We start from the raw sequence: 19,349 nt of genomic DNA on the forward strand, positions 1-19,349 counted from the left end.
ATTTTAATATAGGGGTAGTTAGTTTATAAATTGTTTCTTAAACGTATTAATTAAATTATAATATTCTTTAGGTATAAGAGGTTAGGGGTTAATATATTACTTTAGTTCCAACGCCTTTTTAATATTTTTTAGTGTTATAGTAAAGATCTTATAGTTTTATTTTCTTACTAATAAATAAAAGGGTGCGGCTTATACTATATAAATTTTAAGGGGTTTTAATATATTATCTTTGCATTCTTTACCGTGGTTAATAGTTATAACTTTATTATATTAGTTTAAGGTTTATAATAAGGGTAATTTATATTATATTAAATTTAAATAGTTGTGTATATATTTATAGGGCAAATAGTGTTTTAAGTAATAACTTTAGCAGTAGGTTATACGGAATTTTAGTACTTTTTTAACCTAGCTAATTAAAGGGTTGTGTTATTTTAACTATTTATATTTAAGTATTACCTTATAATGCTTTAAGGGTATTATAAATAGGGAAATATATTTAAGGTATTTACCTATCCGCATCTTTATAAGAGCGTAGTATATTAGTTTACTATGTATTAAGGGCTTATTATTAAAGTCTTATAGGCCTTAGGGCTTATTAAGTTTCTTTAAATTTAAGTATTAAGTTTTCGCGTAGTTTATATTAATAAAGCCTATGCTAGTAGCTCTGCTATTTATAAGGATTTATACTTCCTTTTATTTTTTAAGTATTTAAATTTCGCTAAGTATATTAAAGGAGTTATATTATATATTAGCGCTAGATGTCGGGAATAAGGCAACTTGCCGTCACGTACCGTCGTGGCACTAGCGCGGTAAGGAACCTTAAGTTCCTTACCCGCCCCTATCTAATATAATAAGCTTTTCCATTACTGTATCTACTTGAGTAGTATTAGTGATTTACCCTATATTACCAATACTGATTAGTGGTTGAATACACAGTTAACTATAGAACAGTAAGGTTTTTAACAGAAGAGACAGTCTCGTGTAGGGGTGCTATATGCGCTTATATGGAATGGATCCCGACGATACTGTGCTACCTTAGACTTGCGGAAAACTAGTAACAGAAGTGTTACTGAGTACTAGGAGATACTAAGTTGCGTCCATTATACAGAACAATTGCGTTTACGAAGATTTGGTTAAGTACTCTAGGTTAGAAGTGTTACTAAACCTAGGGTCCTAAATTAACATCCGAAACGCGTTAAACAATATCTTAAATTGCCTACCTTTTAATAGCAAACCTACGAGATTCTACAAAACCGAAAACCCTACCTACCTACCTTCGACGTACGACACCCCGTCAATTCTACACCAATTATGGCGTTAACCTACCTAAAGAAGTACGAGAAGGACATTAACCTGGAGACATGGCATAAAGATATTGACCCTATAAATGCCGAACAACAGGACCTAAATAGATTCTTACTATACTGTATGGCACACTATAAAGACAGTAAATACAACGATACTGTGCTTTAGTATTGTATAAAGGAGGACTTCATTAGATGGATAAAGGAAATATAGGCTCTTGCAATAAAGGTTATCATATAAGACTTCCGTAACTTCCTTTAGGAGAATGGAGTATTTGTCCCTATAAATAGGGGCGCTATTAGAGATAATATTTAGGAGTATATTATTAACGCAAAAGAAGAGCATAAATAGACTCCATAAGAAATTAAACACTAACTACGCACTATAAGGAAGCTTAACTTATAATGAAATCCAAACAATACACTAATAGAGACACGTTTTAATTCTATTGCTCCAGAGCAAGCGCAAGACCCCCTTACTTCGCGATTTAATAACCTTCAAACTCTACTAGAGTAAGACTAGGTACCACGCCGTATTCTATTAGGCTCTATATCTCCACTACAGCCTATAAAGCAATTCCCACCTTAATCTCTAATGCAATTTTAACGTGGCCTAATACTACTTAAAGGCACTTTAAAGATGCTTATAGAGCTTATAAAGCTCTATTTAGACTAGGAGAAGAGGTTTAACAGGGAACTATATAATATCCTTAATTTAAAGCTGCGTATCTTCTACAACTATTACTAAAAGGTTAGACTGGAACCTAACTAATATTATAATGCCTATTCCGTTATGCTTAAGGGCCGCGCTAGTACCTTCTATTATGATTATCTAGCAGAAAAAGAATATAATTTTAACCGAATGATATATAAGATAAGATGCCACTTTAAAATAGAAGAGAATAAGCAGCAGTATATATTAGAGTGGAGAGAGACTATCTTCCTAAGAATTATTACTACAAACCTAGGTGTCTCTCGGCTCAATTATCTTTAAAAGCTCTTTAATTAACTTTAGACGATTTAGCGTGGTTTATCCGAATTATATTAAAAGGACTTTAGCCTACATAATCAAATTATTAGCGTATGCTAAGGTGTTAAAGAATATAACCTTACTCTCTTTAATCCTATAAACACTTATAAAGGAGTATATACCCAATTAAGATCCTCTATTAGCACAGCTCTACGCTCTTAAGAAGTATAGCAATTTAACACCTAACCTTAACCTACTTTAATTAACCCGACCGACTAATACAATTATAACTGGACTAATTAAATATATAGTGGCCGCAGTAGGGGATATGGTAAAGGGTATAATTAACGTCAACTATAAGGTAATCATGGAGGTTTATTTCGGAGCGATTGTTAAAAGAAGTGCTATATTTATAAAAAGCTAAATTACTAGTTAACTAGGCACCCCCTTAATAGACAAAAGGAGGTATATAATAAGTTCCGCTAGAGCGTATAAAACGTTAAAAACTAAGAGGTTACTATAGCCTACTTCTAAAGCTTCCTAGTTTAATATAAAGGCGAAAAAGATCTTAAGGATAAGGCCAACAAGGCCAAACAGCTCCTTATAGATATAGAAATTAAGGACTACTTTTCCGACCAATACTTTACCAAGTATAGTAAGGTAAATGGCACACAAACCGTTGCTGTCCTTAATAACTAATCTACGCTCTATTCTGTTATAAAGTTAGATATCTTTAATAAGCTAAAGGAAAGTTCCGCGTTCTCCTTTAACGATAAATACTCAGCAAACGTCTTCTATAGTATTATACCAGATACTAAAGCCGCAGAAGTATCTACAGCAGGAGAACCCTAAGTTTAAGCTCTTTAGTAGCTTAATAGCTCTGTTTAAATTAACTAATTAACGGTAGGCTAATATACAATTTGCTTTGGTAAGGGTACTATAATCTCTTTTGGTATAATTAAGGTCCAAACCCCGTTAGGATATATTACTTTCCATATTATTCCCGTAAATACCCTATTTCTATTTTGTATCCGAGATATAGATAAATTAGGTATTAAGCTTAATAACCTTAAGAATATGCTTATCTAGGGAGATAATTGGGTGCCTGTTGTACGTAAGTGGGGTTACCCTTAGTTGCTCCTTTAATAGCTAGAAAGGAGCATTACTTAAAGCCACTTAACCGAGTTAAAGCTACGTTAACTACACCATCATTTTAGCCACCTATCCGTTTACTAACTACTTAGGGTCCTTTAGCGAGCAGGTTATAAGGTCAAGGTTAAGACGATTAAGCATCTTATAAAGTACTATTATTACTACTAAATAAACCAGAAGTCCCCTGGCCGATTTAAGTTCACCCTTAAAGATAACTATAACTTTAACTTCTATATTATTATTAACATTATATATCTTAGCGGCAAGCCAGTACTTTAGGTTGTTAACCTCTTAACCTCCTTCTAAGCCGCATATTTTCTAAAGGATATGTCAGCTAGGAACGCATAGGATACTCTTTAATTATACTAAATTAATATCTACCTAGGACCACCTAATCGAGTCATTTATAACGTAGGGAGGAACTTCTTATCTATAAAGTTTTGGTAATAGGTAAAGGTAATAGAAATTAAGGTTAAGGAAGTCCCTATTAAGGCACACAATAGTGTTAGAAAAGTAGAATGATATTATATGCCATTACACTAAGTATATAAGATTATTTCTTCAGAACTAAAGGGCGCTAGCAAAGAGCTTATCCTATAGATGGCTGTTAAGGCTATTAATGATTCTGCTGGCCTAGATGGGCTCGTACCTACGTTACTAGTCTTTGGCACCTACCCTCAAATAACTAATAATTCTCTACCATCTTTATCCGTTATGTAATAAGCTAAGGCTATCCGTAAGGCAATAAAGGAAGTATACCGCATCTATGCCACGCGTTAGGTCAATAATATACTAAGAATAAGAAACGGTCCAAACACCTTAATTATAATAGATCTGCCACTCCAATCTAAAGTACGGGTATGGCGTAAGAAAGGGGGCTGGTTAGGCCTATATATACTTATCGCTATTAATAGTTAAACTTGCACTCTTTAGATACCCTATAAACCCACTTAATTTCGCTTAACTGTTATTAAGCCCTACTATAGGGATAATAGTCTTAAGCCTTTACAGGATACCCTAAAGGATACCCTAGAGAAAAACCACAATTAATATACCCTAGAAGGCGACTGTGGTCCTAATATAATTGTAGTAGACGTACCGCAACTATAATGCGGTAGAGGTCGCCTAAAGGGATTACGAAATCGCTAACATCTTATTAATTTTAAAGAATAACTTGTTACCGCTATTAAGAGTGGGGATGAGTTATTAATGGCCTTTATAATAGCTAAAGAGAAGGCTGACTTTAAGCTCGCAAAATAGCTCCAAAAGGAAGGCCGTATTATAACTTTAGGAGCTCCCTTCTAAGCATCTAACAAACAGGAGATCGACGGTCTTATTACAAGAGGAGTCTTTAAATTCAAGAAATATAACCCTACTAAGTTCGATAGAGTTCGCATCTTTAAGTTAAGAATAGTTAATAAGATTAAGGGTAAAGCTACTAACGCCCTATTTAAGAAATTAAGGCTTATTATCTAAGGCTATAACGATAATAGTAAGGAGACGATTCTTATATAATCTCTAATAATATAACGAGCTAGTTAATAAGTTATTATTGCACTAGCTCCCTCCTTAATAAAGAACAAAATAGCAGTTTATTTATAAGATATTACTTAAGCCTATACCTAATTAAAGACGCACCTTTAGCGCTTAATATTAGCATATCTTTTAGAGTAAATTCGCTACTAATATCCCGAGGATATAATTATGGTTATACTTAAGCCATTATATGGAATCGCGGAGGCAGGAACCCATTAGTGGGCTACTTATAGTAAACACTATAAAGAGAAGCTTTTAATAACCACTTCTATATTCGATCCCTGCTTCCTTATTATAACTATAGGAACCCTATTTAGAATTGTTGGCATATAAACTAACAATATAATTATCTTAGGAGACGACTAATTCTTAGCTTTTAAAGAAGATGAGCTAGTAAAGGCAAATCTTATAGCAAAGCTAAAGGAAAGACTTAATTTAAAAACACTATTACTCTTTAATAGATACATCCTCTCCCTAAATAAGAATTCTATTTCCTTACGCCAGAAGGGTTAAGGTAAGAAGATTAACGCCGTTAATATTAAGTCTCTGAAGTAAGGATATATAAAGCAACACGCTTGCGGAGCTTATATTGCTTCTATCTGCTAACCTAAGGCTTCCTTTAATCTCTCTATTGCCGCTTAATACCAAGAACTAACTAAGGAGGACGTCCTTACCCTAAATAAGCGCCTCTTTTAGCAAATAAACCATCTTAACTAAGGACTGCTCTACGTGCCTATTAACCTTCCTACCACTAAGCTCTTCGTATTTGTTAATAGATTATTTATAAATAATAAAGATTTTAGCTCCTAGCTAGAATATAAGATTATTATTGCAAATAAATCTACTAGAGAGAGTAACTTCACGATCTACGGTAACCTTATCTATTAGAGCTTAACTAAAAGTAAGCGCGTTACTTAAAGCGTTCTAGTGTTAGAGATATATAGAATAGTTAGCGGAGTTAACATAGCAATTATAATTAGAACTACCTTAAAGATAATTACAGATTGACTTAAACTCCCCGTTATCCCTACAATTATATACACTAACTTATATTCCCTTTATAAGTATTTAGTTAAGCTTAGTACCATAAAGGAGAAGCGCCTTATAATTAATATTATGGCACTATAGTAATCTTATAAGCGTTAAGAACTCTTTAAGATTTAATAGATTAATGGCCAAGATAACCTAGTAGATGCGATAATAAAGGCAAACCTAAATAAGGCACTAGAGACGTTCGTTAATATAAATACTCTGCGTATACGAGTTAAAGGTTAGGTTAAGAGGGAGTAGAAGATACGGCAAGGGCCGCTAAGGCGCTAGTAGTAAGCGAGCTAATAGCAATTTTCTATCCTAGGGATAGAAAATTATAATTAGCTAGTAGAAGTCCGGGTTAGTAGAATAAGACATGTTACCTGCTAAAGTCTACTATATTCTACCCACTGTCGTATTATTATATACGGTCTATTTGCATATAGATAGCAACTATAAAAAGAAGAGTTGCCAGTGTCGGGAATAAGGCAATTTGCCCTTATGTGCGGCAAATTACCGTCACGTAAGGCAACTTGCCGTCATGTGCCGTTGTGGTACTAGCGCGGTGAGGAACCTTAAGTTCCTTACCCACCCCTATCTAATATAATAAGCTTTTCCATCACTGTATCTACTCGAGTAGTATTGGTAATTTACCCTGTGTTACCAACACTAGAAGAGCCTAAATACTTATACTCTTCTACTTCTTATTCTAAAGCGCAACTTAGCCCTAGGATAATTTGTTTTCTAAATTAACTAAAGGTAAGATGCTTTATAGTAACTAAGTATAATTTATAGAATAAGTATAATTTGTAAAATAAGTGCGACTTAAAGACTAAGAGGAGCTACGGCGGACCTTTTTAAAAGGGTAAGTTTGGTAATCTCTTTAAATATATCTCTTTTTTCTATATCCGAAATATTCTTTATTTATAGCTTATATTATTTATTTATTGGTTCCTAAGGGTGTATAGGATTAAGTAGCGTTAAGGTCTATAGGGTTGTATATAGGGTTTTTAGGTCTTAGAGATAGATCGCGCTTTAGGGTATATATTAGTTTTATAAAGTTTTAAGCGTAAGGTGTAGTTGGCTTTAGAAAATAGGTTTGCTTATTATATTAGAGGTTTTTATTAATTTATTAATAGATTATAGTAAATTTAGGTAAGTCTTTTAGTAGTTCTCTGCCTACTAACTATACTCTAATTTTATCTAAAATAGCTTAATAGAGAGTAGTAACTCTAGCGGCTTTATTCTAATCTAGTTTACTAATAAGGCCTAAAAATTCCAAAAAGAAACTAGTAAAGTCTTAGTTCCGTTATTATAGGTTTTTAAGTTTAGTAATAGCTATATATTTATAGCTAGCGTTATTATACATTTATTCTAATAGAGAGATAAAGATTTTAAAATTAATAAAGGTGCTATTATAAAAGAATAGGTCTATAGTTTATGCGGCGTCTTTACTTAAATAAAATATTCTATAGCTAATCTTACTAGCTTTAGTAGGGTATTAGTTATAGTTTATTAAAAGTTTAAGATAGAGCTTAGTTATAAAGAAACGTAGGTTATTTTAATTTTTATTAAATATTGGAGGGTTAGGGGGCTTTTTAAATTTTATAGTAGGTATTAGGTTTATTATAGGTATAGGTTAAGCTACTATTACTAGTTTAGGGTTTATATTTAACGGGCCAGGTTTATATACGGTTATTTTAATTTTGTCTATAGGTATTACTATTAGGGTCTCTAACGTAAGTACTTTAAGGTTACGGAGTTCTTCGTAGATTGCTCCTATTAATTACTAGTGCTAAGCTTCTAATATTACTTGCTATTAGGCTAAGGTATCTATAAAGAACTATTATATTATAGTTAACTGTTTCCTAACTAGGGCTATAATGCTTGTAGTTAACGTGGTAGGTTTAAGTTTATTTACTATTTTAATAGTAGTTGTTTTAATATAACGTAATATAAGGGCGCGAAGAGACTTTAGAGAAGATTTAAAGGAATAATATAAATTCTATCTAAATCTAAGGATATATAGCTCTTACTAAGAACAAGACGTTATATAAAGAAGAGAAAGGAATAATAAGAGAATTATATAATTAAATAGTTAGGGGCTTGGTGGTTAATGCGTGCGTATATGCGTATGCGGTCTTTAATGGACTTTAGTAAAACTTAATTAATCTAGTAGAATTTGGTTAAAGCGTCGGAATTTATCTGTTAAGTGTTTCATTAAGACATTCCTACTATAACTGGGCTAGTCTCGTTATATTCTTTTAGCTAAATATCTTTTATAATTATGCGCTCTAATTATTCTAGCTTTAATTATACGCTATAGGCCAGCTTAGTATATTACGGCTTAAGGAAATAATTATATAGACTAAGAGGTAACCCTTAAATGGACGCTTTTTGCTAACGTAGGGCTACTTCTTACTACTTTAATATGCCTTTTATAACTGTTCTATCTAACACTAATAAATTAACTAGACGGATTTTATCCGCTTTTTATTTATATATAGTTGCTATACTAATAGCGTTTTATTAGGCCTTACTTTTATAACTTTCTATTTATATTATAAATAGATCTATTATCTTTAATATTTAATATATAAGGGATTTAGCCTTCGCTTTAAACACTAGCTTCTACTTTCCTCTTAAGTACTTCTTTAGGACTTCCTTTAACGTTTTACTATTAAGCTCTCTCTATCTAGTATTATATTCTTCTTTTCGTAAATAGCTATATCTAGCAGATATCTAAAATAGTAAACGTCTTTATTAAAATCGCACCTTATTTCCCTTCTTTCCGTCCTTAATATCCTTTTTATTTTAATATATTAGGTTATAAGTAACCCCGGATATAATTTTAGCGGTTATACTAGTTATATATTTCCCGAACTACTGCCTATACTAATTCCTTTATCTAGTTTAAGGAATATTATATTCTTCTAGGACGTTAAGAACCTTATTTTAACTCCGCTATTTTTTAATTAAATAATATAAAATACCTAACCTATTATGGTTTGCTTTATTACTAGTCTAGCCCTTACTAACTATGGCTTACTAAGTATTACCTTGTGTAATATTTCTTCTATAGTAATAAAAGTTATAGATATTAAGATGTTACTAATTACTATAGGGGCCGTATATACTAATCCAATAAACTTAAACTAAGTCCTATTGGTAGACGTTAGATATACGCCCTATAACTATAGGGGTAGACTTAATATCGGCAAGCCATATTATAGAGCTACACTTTCCTTAATAAGGTTAAGCTCCGCTCTAGAGTTAATTAAGTACCTAGTCTTTTTATCTCCTATCTATACTTCTGCCTTTAGGTATTATTATTAAAACTAGGTAAATCCTGCTTTCTATTTAATTTAGTCTACCTTAGCAGTTATTAAGCCAGCTTAATTAGTATAAAACGTTAGATATACCGATAATATGGATACTTTAACGCCTTCTTACTTTTATTAGTAAAGCTCTATAAAAGGTAGTAGGAGAGGCTTAAAGAATAACTTTATAACTTTAGATATATATATAAGGTAGTTACTAACAGTAACTTTAATAGTTTTTAATAAGATCTTATCTGCTATTATAGTTGGGCTTAAGATATTCCTGTTTAGTATATCTATTATCCTAACTAGTTTTAGTTATAGTCCTTTAGCGGTCGTTATTATATCTGTTTCTTACTCTACTTCTCTTTTTAGCTATTTAGTATAGTCTATTTTATTAGTCTCCTTATTATTTACTAGCGATTAAGGAGCTTGCTATTATAGTTATAGTACGATCTAAATATGTCCTCCTAGTTATATATTTTAAACTATTGCCAGTTACGAACTAGACGGTCTTAACGGTGGTTTTATTACCCTTACGTTTCCTTATAGTTTCCTAAGATTATATAGCCGCGTTATAGGCTATAACTAGGTTGCCACTCCTACTAAATTAATATACGCCAACTTTACTTAGTATATACCTTCCTAGGATTCGCTAAGCTCTTTTTTACTTTTAGCGTTATTACTTTCTATAAGCTCTACTAAGGATATATTTAGTTAGATACCTATCGCTATTATATTAAAATTAATATTTGCCTTCTACCTTAGCTAGTCTTTAAGGAACTAAATTTAATTATTGCTTGGTAAATACGGGAGTAGATTTCCTAGGCGCTTACGTATTCTAATATAGATTTAGTTATTCTCGTTTATATATAGGAACCTACGGCTAACTAGTTCTTAGAGCTTTAGGTATTAATTAATAAAATAATAAGGGCCTCTATATCTATAATACGTCTTAGCTTATACCTAGTATATACTAAGGTTTTTTAGTCCTCTATACTTTCCTAGGCCTAGCTTATATCGCTTTTATAACACCTCCTTATAGGACGGCAGTAGTCCGTTATTATACGTTACCGTTTATAGACCTACTTATTTTTAACGCACTAACGCCTTATTTAGGAGCTGTGTATACCGTATTAAATCTTAGCAAATCCTATTAAGGAACGGCATTAAAGACGTAACACCTACTAATTTAACCGTTTTAAGATTAAGCCTTTAAATCTAACTAGCGAGGTTCTCTAGCTTAGGGTCTATTTCTTAGGTTATTTAACGAATACTTACCGACTTATTTAGCTAAGAGACTACAAGCAGCTAAAGAGCAGCATCTATCTAGTTTAATATAACCGGCTACTAATTATAGAATTATCTAACTAGCTAACGGAGACCTTACTTCTTAGGGTTTATTATTAATAAGCGGTCTGCGCTCTTATACGAATTAAGCCTATCTTCTATAGCCTTTCTTAGTAGGTGGAAGTTAAAAGACTCTTATCTATCCGGGTTAACTCCTGTCTTAGTTATAGTATATCTTTAATATTCTAATTAGAGTCCTTTTACAAACCAGTATCTTTATTTATAGTTTTCTAAATTACTAGCTTTAGTAACCTTCTAGAAAATTAGTATAAATTATCTATAGTACTTACGTATACTACTAGGTGGGTTATTTCTGTACTATAGTATATAAGCTTCTAAAAATTCTACTATCTTAACTTATTAAAAGTAGTTACTTCCTTAGTAGTCTATCTAAAGCTTTCTTATAAGTTCTATGCATCTACTAATAATAAACTTAGGTAGGCTTTAGATCCAGGTCCCTATCTAATAGTTATAATATTCCAGAAGTCCTTAATTCTTCTTACTGTTTATAATATAGTGTTAGATATATAGTCGCTTGTACTATTTAATAAATTATAATACGTTTTATCCCGTAAAATAAAGAGTTCTTAAAGTCCCTAGAGCTGGTATAGGCTAGGCCATAATATATACCTTATCTTATTCTATTAGTGGTTTATTACTAAGTAATAGATTTATAGTTTCTCCTAAGATAGGTAAATTAACCTCCTAGTTCTTATTCTCTTTTTACTAAGGGTTATTAGTTTTAGACATTACCGAAGTTAGGTCTAGTACCGTATCCTCTAGGTTAGGAAAGCTTTGTAAGTTAATAGGCTGCCTACTTCCTTCTTTGCTGTTATTATAGAATGGGCCTAGCATCCCTAATAGTCCTTTTGGTCCCATCGCTATTACTCTTATAAATTTAAGGGAGGCTTATATAAATGCAAGAAGAATTATATAGACCGTTGCAAATATAGTAAATAAGATATTAAAAACTTCTTTCTACTATTCCTAATGCACTATAACCCTCTCTTTTATTCTTTATCCTACCGTACTATATACTCGCATTTCTGCCCTTAGTTGTCCATTTCGTTTACTATAGGTCTTAGAGAATAATTTCCAAAAGTATTATTAACTTATTTTAATAATGGCGACGCCTATACGCCCGTCGCTAGTAATTCCGTAATTTCCGTACCTATTAGTGACTTAACGACTTTTAGTAATAGTGACTTAATAGTTTTTAGTCCTTCCGTGGCTGCAGCACGTTCCTATACGCCTCCTGTATATATCCCCTGCAACGTTAGGGTCCTTAAAGAGTTCGCTACTAGATTTAATTAGGCACTTGCATTAAACCAGGTTCTCCAATTAGCTAGTCCCTTATTAATAACCGTAGGGCTCATTTCAACGTTATAAGGGATAGCACTAGACTTCTAATCTAAAGAGCTTGATATCGCCCCTACGTAAAATACTATATGTGGTGGTATACAAGGTCCCTCTTAGATAGGAAGTCACGGTGCCGTTAGTCTGTCGGTCGGTTATAATTAGTTAGTAGAAATTAGTAGGAAAGCAGAAGAAAAGAAAAGAGTATATTGTGTCGGAAACTATATATCCGTTAAGTCTATCTAAGTTATTAAAGACTCTGGGGCCGCGGGCCAATCTATATATTTATAGAAGGCCTATACTCTCCCAAAACTATACTTAAACTAGATATTAAATCTAGTGGGCCAATTTACTCCACTATAATATGTATATCTAAATGTACTATTCTATTATAGCATTTATATATTTTATTTAACTATCCATTTTTAGGTAATATAGAGTATATAATAGAGCTTTAATATAGAGTTAGGTGGTTAGTTTTTTCTAAAATATAGAGATAAACTGGCTACCTTTATTAGAGATAATCGTTTTAGGAAGTCTATAGAGTTTTTATACGTGATTTAGGAACAGTTAGGCAATAGTAGGTGTTAATATATTAGGGCAGGCGATTAAGTATCTTATCTTAAATAGTTAGTCTATAACTACTATAATATTTATATAGCCTTTACTTACGGGGAGATTAATAATAAAGTTAATTAAGATATCTTTCCATCTTTAGTCTGGAATAGGTAGTAGCTTTAAAAGGCCATTATACGTCTTATATAAAGCTTTAGCTCGTTAATAGATATAGTAGCTAAAGATATACCTTTATGTTATATTATATATATTTAGCCGGTAGTACTCCCGTTAGAGAAGCTCTAGGGTTTTTCCTTAGCCTAGGTAGCCGACTACTAGTAGATTATATACGTATTTAAGAAACTTAAGTTTAAGTTTATTATAATTAGGGATAATTAGATAGTTTTAGTAATATAAGCGGCTTCTACAAGCTTTGTATTTATTTAGAAAAATATTTTTAGCGCGTTTAATGCTATCTTAAATTAGCTTAATCGTTTCTTAGATAAACTTATTATTTAGGTATTTATTAACTATAATCTATTTAATTAATTGATTAGTTATTTTAAGGACGTATACTATAAGGTCTTTAGTAGGAGGGTTAAATAGTTTAGAGCGGAGTAAGGTCTATTTTTAGTAGAGATATACTTCTTTTAGTACTAGCGCGTCTTATAAGTATTATATTAAGGTGTTAGGCTTCTAGCCCTAAACGCTTAAGTAGTATATAATTAAAAATTAGAATTAAAATAGGTATTCTAACTGGTGGGCCTAATAGTAACTTAGCTATTTTATGGTTATAAAGTACTATAGGTTCTTATAGTCGCTAAGGACCTTAATTAAAAATCCAGCGCCCTCTAGTTTAGGTTGCCATTATTTAAAACATCTAATAATAGCCAATAATTCCTTATTGTAGATCTTATAGTTATATTTAGCTAAGTTTAGTTATTTTAAAAAGTATACTATAGGGTGCAATACTCTATCCTTATTATATTAAGATAGAATACCTCTAGTAACGTAGTTGGATAAATTAGCTTCTACAACAATTATTTAGTTTAGGTTAAAGTATTAAAGTATAGGCGCGGTAGTAAATATAACCTTTAGATAAAGTAAAGGCCTTTTTATATTTCTTATTAAAGATAAAAGCTTTATCCTTTTAGGTTAAAGCTATAAGAGGTAAAACTAAAGCGAAGAAGTTATTAATAAACTATTAGTAAAATTAGTAAATACTATAAAGGCTCTTATATCCTTAACGTTTTTAGGTCCTTACTAGTTTATAATTACTTTAACTTTCTTTAGGTCTATTTATACACTATTTATAGAAATAATAAGTCTAAGGTATAGGACTTCCGTTTTATAAAACTTATATTTATCTATATCTAATTATAGACTAGCTAGTAAATCTAGATTTGCCCCTAAAGGGTTCTAATATATTTATTAGTAGCTTCCTCCTATAGGGCTCTTAACTTTGTATACTTAGACCTAAGAAAGCTCCTACTATAGAGGTAGTATTTGCACTAGTAATTAGTATAGGTTTAGTAATAAGCCTTAGGTCTTAAGTTAGTGTTTAAGTTAGATTATTTAAAGGGGTAGGCCCGCTTAGCTTATAAGCAGTTTATATATTACTACTATGCCAATTATAGGCCAGTGGCTTTCTAGGAGGATTCTAGTTAGGTCCCTAGTTAGATATATTAGTATATTCCTTTGGCATTTTTAGCTTAGAGGAAGATCTTAAAGTTACCTCTAGTACTTAATCTTTTAATTAGCCTAAGTAGGGCTAAAGTAGTTTCAGTTACTTTCTAGTAGCGTTATAACAATTATAGAGGGTATCTGCGTTTTTTTAGCAGTAATTGTAAGTATATAAGAGTCTTTAAGCTCCTATTGCATCTAGGTATTAGGGCTTATTTAGCCGTCTTACCTAGAGGTTTATATTAATTTAATCTCTCGCTATTAGAGGGAGCTTTCTACTTTAGCGCGACGGCTTTCTATAAGGTATTTATAGAGTTTCTATTTAGGTCGTTACGAGATTTTAAAGAAGGATAGTAGATGTAAATAAGGATGTAAATAAACAATCTAGTCCTTAAAAGCTACTTACCTTTCTAAATAGAGTAAGAAGGGTTTAAATATAAGGGGACTTTGTAGATAGGAGGCTATAAGGCATAATTATAGAAATAGATAGATTATAGAGGAGATAAATCCTTAAGGAGGTAAGGTATCTAGGATTGTAGAGACTATATATTACGAGTACGTGCCTCTAGTATATAATCGGCGACTATTTAAGGGACGTCTAGGAGTTGTCCTAAGGGCAACCTAAGGTAACTGCAATAATATTCCTTACAATTATTAGTAAATTTATTTTTTAATAAGGATTTTATATATAAATTAATAAAAATTTAAACTTATTATAAATATGCTTTGTAAAATTAAAGTAATTACTTTTTTATATATTAAGAAGCTCTTTTAAGGCGCCTCTATAATAGTAAAATGTATTAATATATAATTTAATATAGTAATTTGCCTATAGATTATATATATATATATATACTATAAAGGCCTCCTAATTGCCTAATAATAGCTTCTCTATATAAGCTCTATAATTTTATCCTAACTTTAATTTATAGTAACCTTATTCTTTTTCTCTACTATTTATATATTCTCTTTATCAATTTTCTTATCCTTTACTACGTTGTAGTTCCTTAGACTATTTAGATTATATATATTTAAAAGGTTATATACTAAAAGAATCTATCTTACTAGAGGGAAGTTCTATCTTACTACCTTAAAGACTTTAAAGGTACGCTTAATAATATTTCTTAGTCCTATATAACATAAATTAAATAGCTTCTTTATATTCTTCTGCTTTATATTTACCTAAGCTTATTTATAAGATAATATTAATCGCCTTAGTATAGTACTAATATTATAGAGGTATTTAAATAACTAGTATTAGTAAGATAATATTAACCTTATAGAGCTTTAAAGCTTTTCTTCTTTACTAAATTAATAACTTTATAATTATAAGTAGTGCTTTTTTATTTAGCTAAAATATATAAAGTTTATATTAAAATTAACGACAGCTAGAATATTTTATATTATTATACCTTTCCTGCTATACTAGGGAGCTTACTATTTATATCCGCCTTAAATTATAATTAGTAGATATATACTATTAAGCGCTTTAATATAATTAGTAAAGAATAGATATTATTTTAAGTTATCTATAATATTATCTAGTATAGTATTTTTAGGTAAATTAATAAGCTTTTTATATAATTTAATATGCCAAAAAACTTTATATACTACTTTATATATTAAATTAGTTTTAGTAAAAAAAACCATACTAAAGTATATATTACCTGTTTCTTAACTATTAATATAGTATACTGCGTTTTTTTATAAACTAACTAATATAACTAATTATTAGAAAATATTAGTAGGAATATTAATAGCTTTTCTACTACTAATAGAAGGTATTTATTTTTTAAGCGGCTATTAATTTAAAGCTATTAAACTTCTTAAATACCTCTAGCTATATCCTTATTAAATTATAGAGTCTCTATAGGTAGCTATAAAGTAACTATATTATCTATAACGTCCTCCACTATATATTAATATATTTAATATAAATACTAACTAGGTAGATTTAAATAATAATAGTAAGAATTAAGAAGAGGACATTATATAGGGCTTATAGTTGCTATAGTAGTACTATTATTAGTAAAGGTAGTAGTAATAGGGGTATAGTAGGTAATTGGGCGGGCGTATAAGCAGAGCCTTAGATTTAACTTAATAATTAGCCTAAAGAAAAAAGCTCTTGGCGTTAGAGCTTTTTTATAAATTAATTATTAAGTTAAATCTAAAGCTCTGCTTATATACCTATTTAATTACCTACTATAACTCTACCGCTACTACCCTTATTAATAATAGTATTACTATAGCAGCTATAGGCTTAATATAACGTCCTCTTCTTAATTTTTATTATCGCTATTTAAATCTAACTAATTAGCGTTTATATTTAATATACTAATATATAGTAGAGGATGTTAGAGATAATATAGTTACTCTATAACTACCTATAAAGGCTTTATAATTTAATAAAAATATAATTAGAGGTATTAAAAAAGTTGCTTAAATAGCTTTAAATTAATAGAGACTTAAAGGATATAAAGCTTCTATTAGTAGTAGAGAAACTATTAATATTCTAGCTAATATTTAGCAAGAATTAGTTATACTAGTTAATTTATAAGGAAATATAGTACGCCTTATTAATGGATAAAAAGTAGCTAATATATACTTTAATATAGTCTTTTTACTAGAGCTAATTTAGTATGTAGAGTAGTATATATAGTTCTTTCTAAGCTTATTAAATTATATAAAGGGCTTATTAATCTACTAAAAATACTACGCTAAATAAGATTATAGATAACTTAAAGTAATATCCGTTCTTTACTAATTATATTAGAGTGCTTAATAGTATATATTTACTAATCGCGATTAAAGGCGAGTATAAGTAGTAAGCTCTCTAGTGTAGTAGAAAAGGTATATTAATATAAAATATTTTAGCTATCGTTAATTTTAATATAAACTTTATATATATTCTAGCTAGATAGAAAAGTACTACCTATAACTATAGAGTTATTAATTTAGTAAAGAAGAAAGGCTTTAAAGCTTAATAAGGTTAATATTATCTTACTAACACTAGTTATTTAAATACCTCTATAATATTAGTACTATACTAAGGCGATTAATATTGTTTTATAAATAAGCTTAGGTAAATATAAAGCAGGAAAATATAAAGGAGCTATTTAATTTATATTATATAGAATTGAAAAATATTATTAAGTATACCTTTAAAGTTTTAAAAGATCATTTTAATACATTAAGGTAGTAAAATAGAACTTCCTTCTAGTAATGTAGATTCTTTTAGTATATATATTAACGCTAGTATATAACTTCTTAAATATATATAATTTAGATAATCTAAAAGACTATAATATAGTAAAGAATAAGGAGGTTAATAAGAAGGACGTATAAATAATAGAAAAAGAGAGTAAGGTTACTATAAATTAAAGATAGGATAAAATTATAGATCTCATATAAAGAGGCTATTATTAGGTAATTAGGAGGCCTTTATAATATATAGATATATAATTTATAGGCAAATTATTATACTTAATTATATACTATTATATAACGCGCTTTAAAACAGCTTCTTAATATAATAACTTTTTAATAATTATATATAGAAAAGCAGCTACTTTAATTCTATAGAGTATATTTATAATAAGTTTAAGGATTTACTAATTTATATATAAAATCTTTGTTAAAAATAATTTTACTAATAGTAAAACAATTATAAATACAAAGTAAAAGTAGCCGCTAATGTTAACTATAAACTATAACCCTTAACGTCTTCTTTCTTCTTTATTTTTGCTAAAGTCCTATCTAATATAATTAAAAAGGTCCTTACTATTAATTCTATCTTAAAAGCTTGTAAAATAAGCACTTAATTATTAAGGTCTATATTATTAAACTTATTAAGGAACTTTACTAAAGCCATTTTTAGAGGCGACTTTTAACTAAAAAGCTCTTACGTAGCTCTAATCTCTTTTAATACTAGCTCTATAGTCTCTCCTAGTAGGTTTTTTTTAAATCTATTACCTATCTCTAGGTCGCTAACGCTTTATATTTAATTTATAATCCTATATAATCTTCTTATTTCTTATCTAATTTATCTTAGGGTCTTATATATTAGTAGTGGCCGAAAGACTAGAGAGTAAGCTAGCTAAGGCCCTTACTAAAGTTTAACGTTATTTTAATAAAGCGTCTTAGGCTTTAAAGGCTTAATTAGATACTTATACTCGGTTATCTTATTTAGTAAAGGTTCGTAAAAAGGTGCACTCTAAGGAGCTACGTTTTATAGAGTAAGGTCTCCTTAAGCTTAAGGCTAAGGAGGCTAAAAGGATTCCAATTAAGAAGAAAGAAGAGAATCCTATGACGCCAGCTACGCGCACGGCGTAGCGCATGGAACGGGAGTCCCGTGACATATGCCCGCTGAGAGCTAGAAGGAGTTTAAGACCATACCTCAAATGTCCAGGAAGTAGGATTAACCGATGTGCCACCTGGGACTAGGCACGTTTGAGGTGCCTGTGGAATTAGCTCATATCCTGTGGGAGCGTATACCATCTTATAGACCTCGTTTAATGTGGCATCCTGGGCGAGACGCATAGCCGCTGTCCAAAACATCGTAACCACATTCCCCGAGGCACTATCCTTGTATGTGCCTTCTAAATCAACATTCGCGTCCACCCAATATTGGCCACCAGTGTTGCCGAATTTATAAGTCTTAACCCCGTTTACACACAGTTTCAGGTTCGGTGGTTTAAAATCTCAATCTGGGTAGACATTCCCTGTCACTGTCTCAATGCCATTGCCATCCGTGTGATATACTAAGGCGAGTTTCCAGGTTATGGCGGCGTTGGCGAGATGGATCGTAGTGGCGACAGCGGTCGACAGCCCGACAACCAACCGGCGCTTTAATTCAGATGATGACCAGGGTAGGGCACGAGCTTGAAGGCCGCGAGTGTCAATGTTGGCAGTGGCCTTAACATTAACGGCTCTTGGGTCTAACATTAGGTGCGTGGCGGCGTCATATGGAGCCGTGCGAGGGAGATTCCAGACAGTTACTTCTGTATTAGGTGTGGGAGGCAACGCGCCTGGTAAAGCAAGAGCTTGGTGCCATATGAGAATAAGTGCTGAGAACGTTAAGAGTGTAAAGCGCAT

At 30.9% G+C, this 19,349-nt stretch overlaps 2 protein-coding genes across 2 annotated transcripts; one reads left to right on the forward strand and one right to left on the reverse strand.

Moving 5' to 3' along the window:
- Positions 1 to 2,076: 2,076 nt before the first annotated feature.
- On the forward strand, positions 2,077 to 2,298 carry K441DRAFT_571790 (uncharacterized protein; the record flags this gene model as incomplete). Its single annotated transcript, XM_067643996.1, has 1 exon — positions 2,077 to 2,298. A coding segment is annotated over one exon (222 nt), but the record flags the coding sequence as incomplete, so codon positions are not given.
- A 16,658-nt stretch (positions 2,299 to 18,956) lies between these two features.
- On the reverse strand, positions 18,957 to 19,349 carry K441DRAFT_679266 (uncharacterized protein; the record flags this gene model as incomplete). The annotated part of the gene is made up of 1 exon (XM_067651244.1): positions 18,957 to 19,349. One exon carries the CDS (start codon positions 19,347 to 19,349, stop codon positions 18,957 to 18,959), a length of 393 nt encoding a protein of 130 aa, XP_067501565.1.

The sequence above is a fragment of the Cenococcum geophilum genome (assembly GCF_001692895.1).
Source record: "Cenococcum geophilum 1.58 unplaced genomic scaffold K441scaffold_34, whole genome shotgun sequence".
NCBI lineage: Eukaryota > Fungi > Ascomycota > Dothideomycetes > Gloniales > Gloniaceae > Cenococcum > Cenococcum geophilum.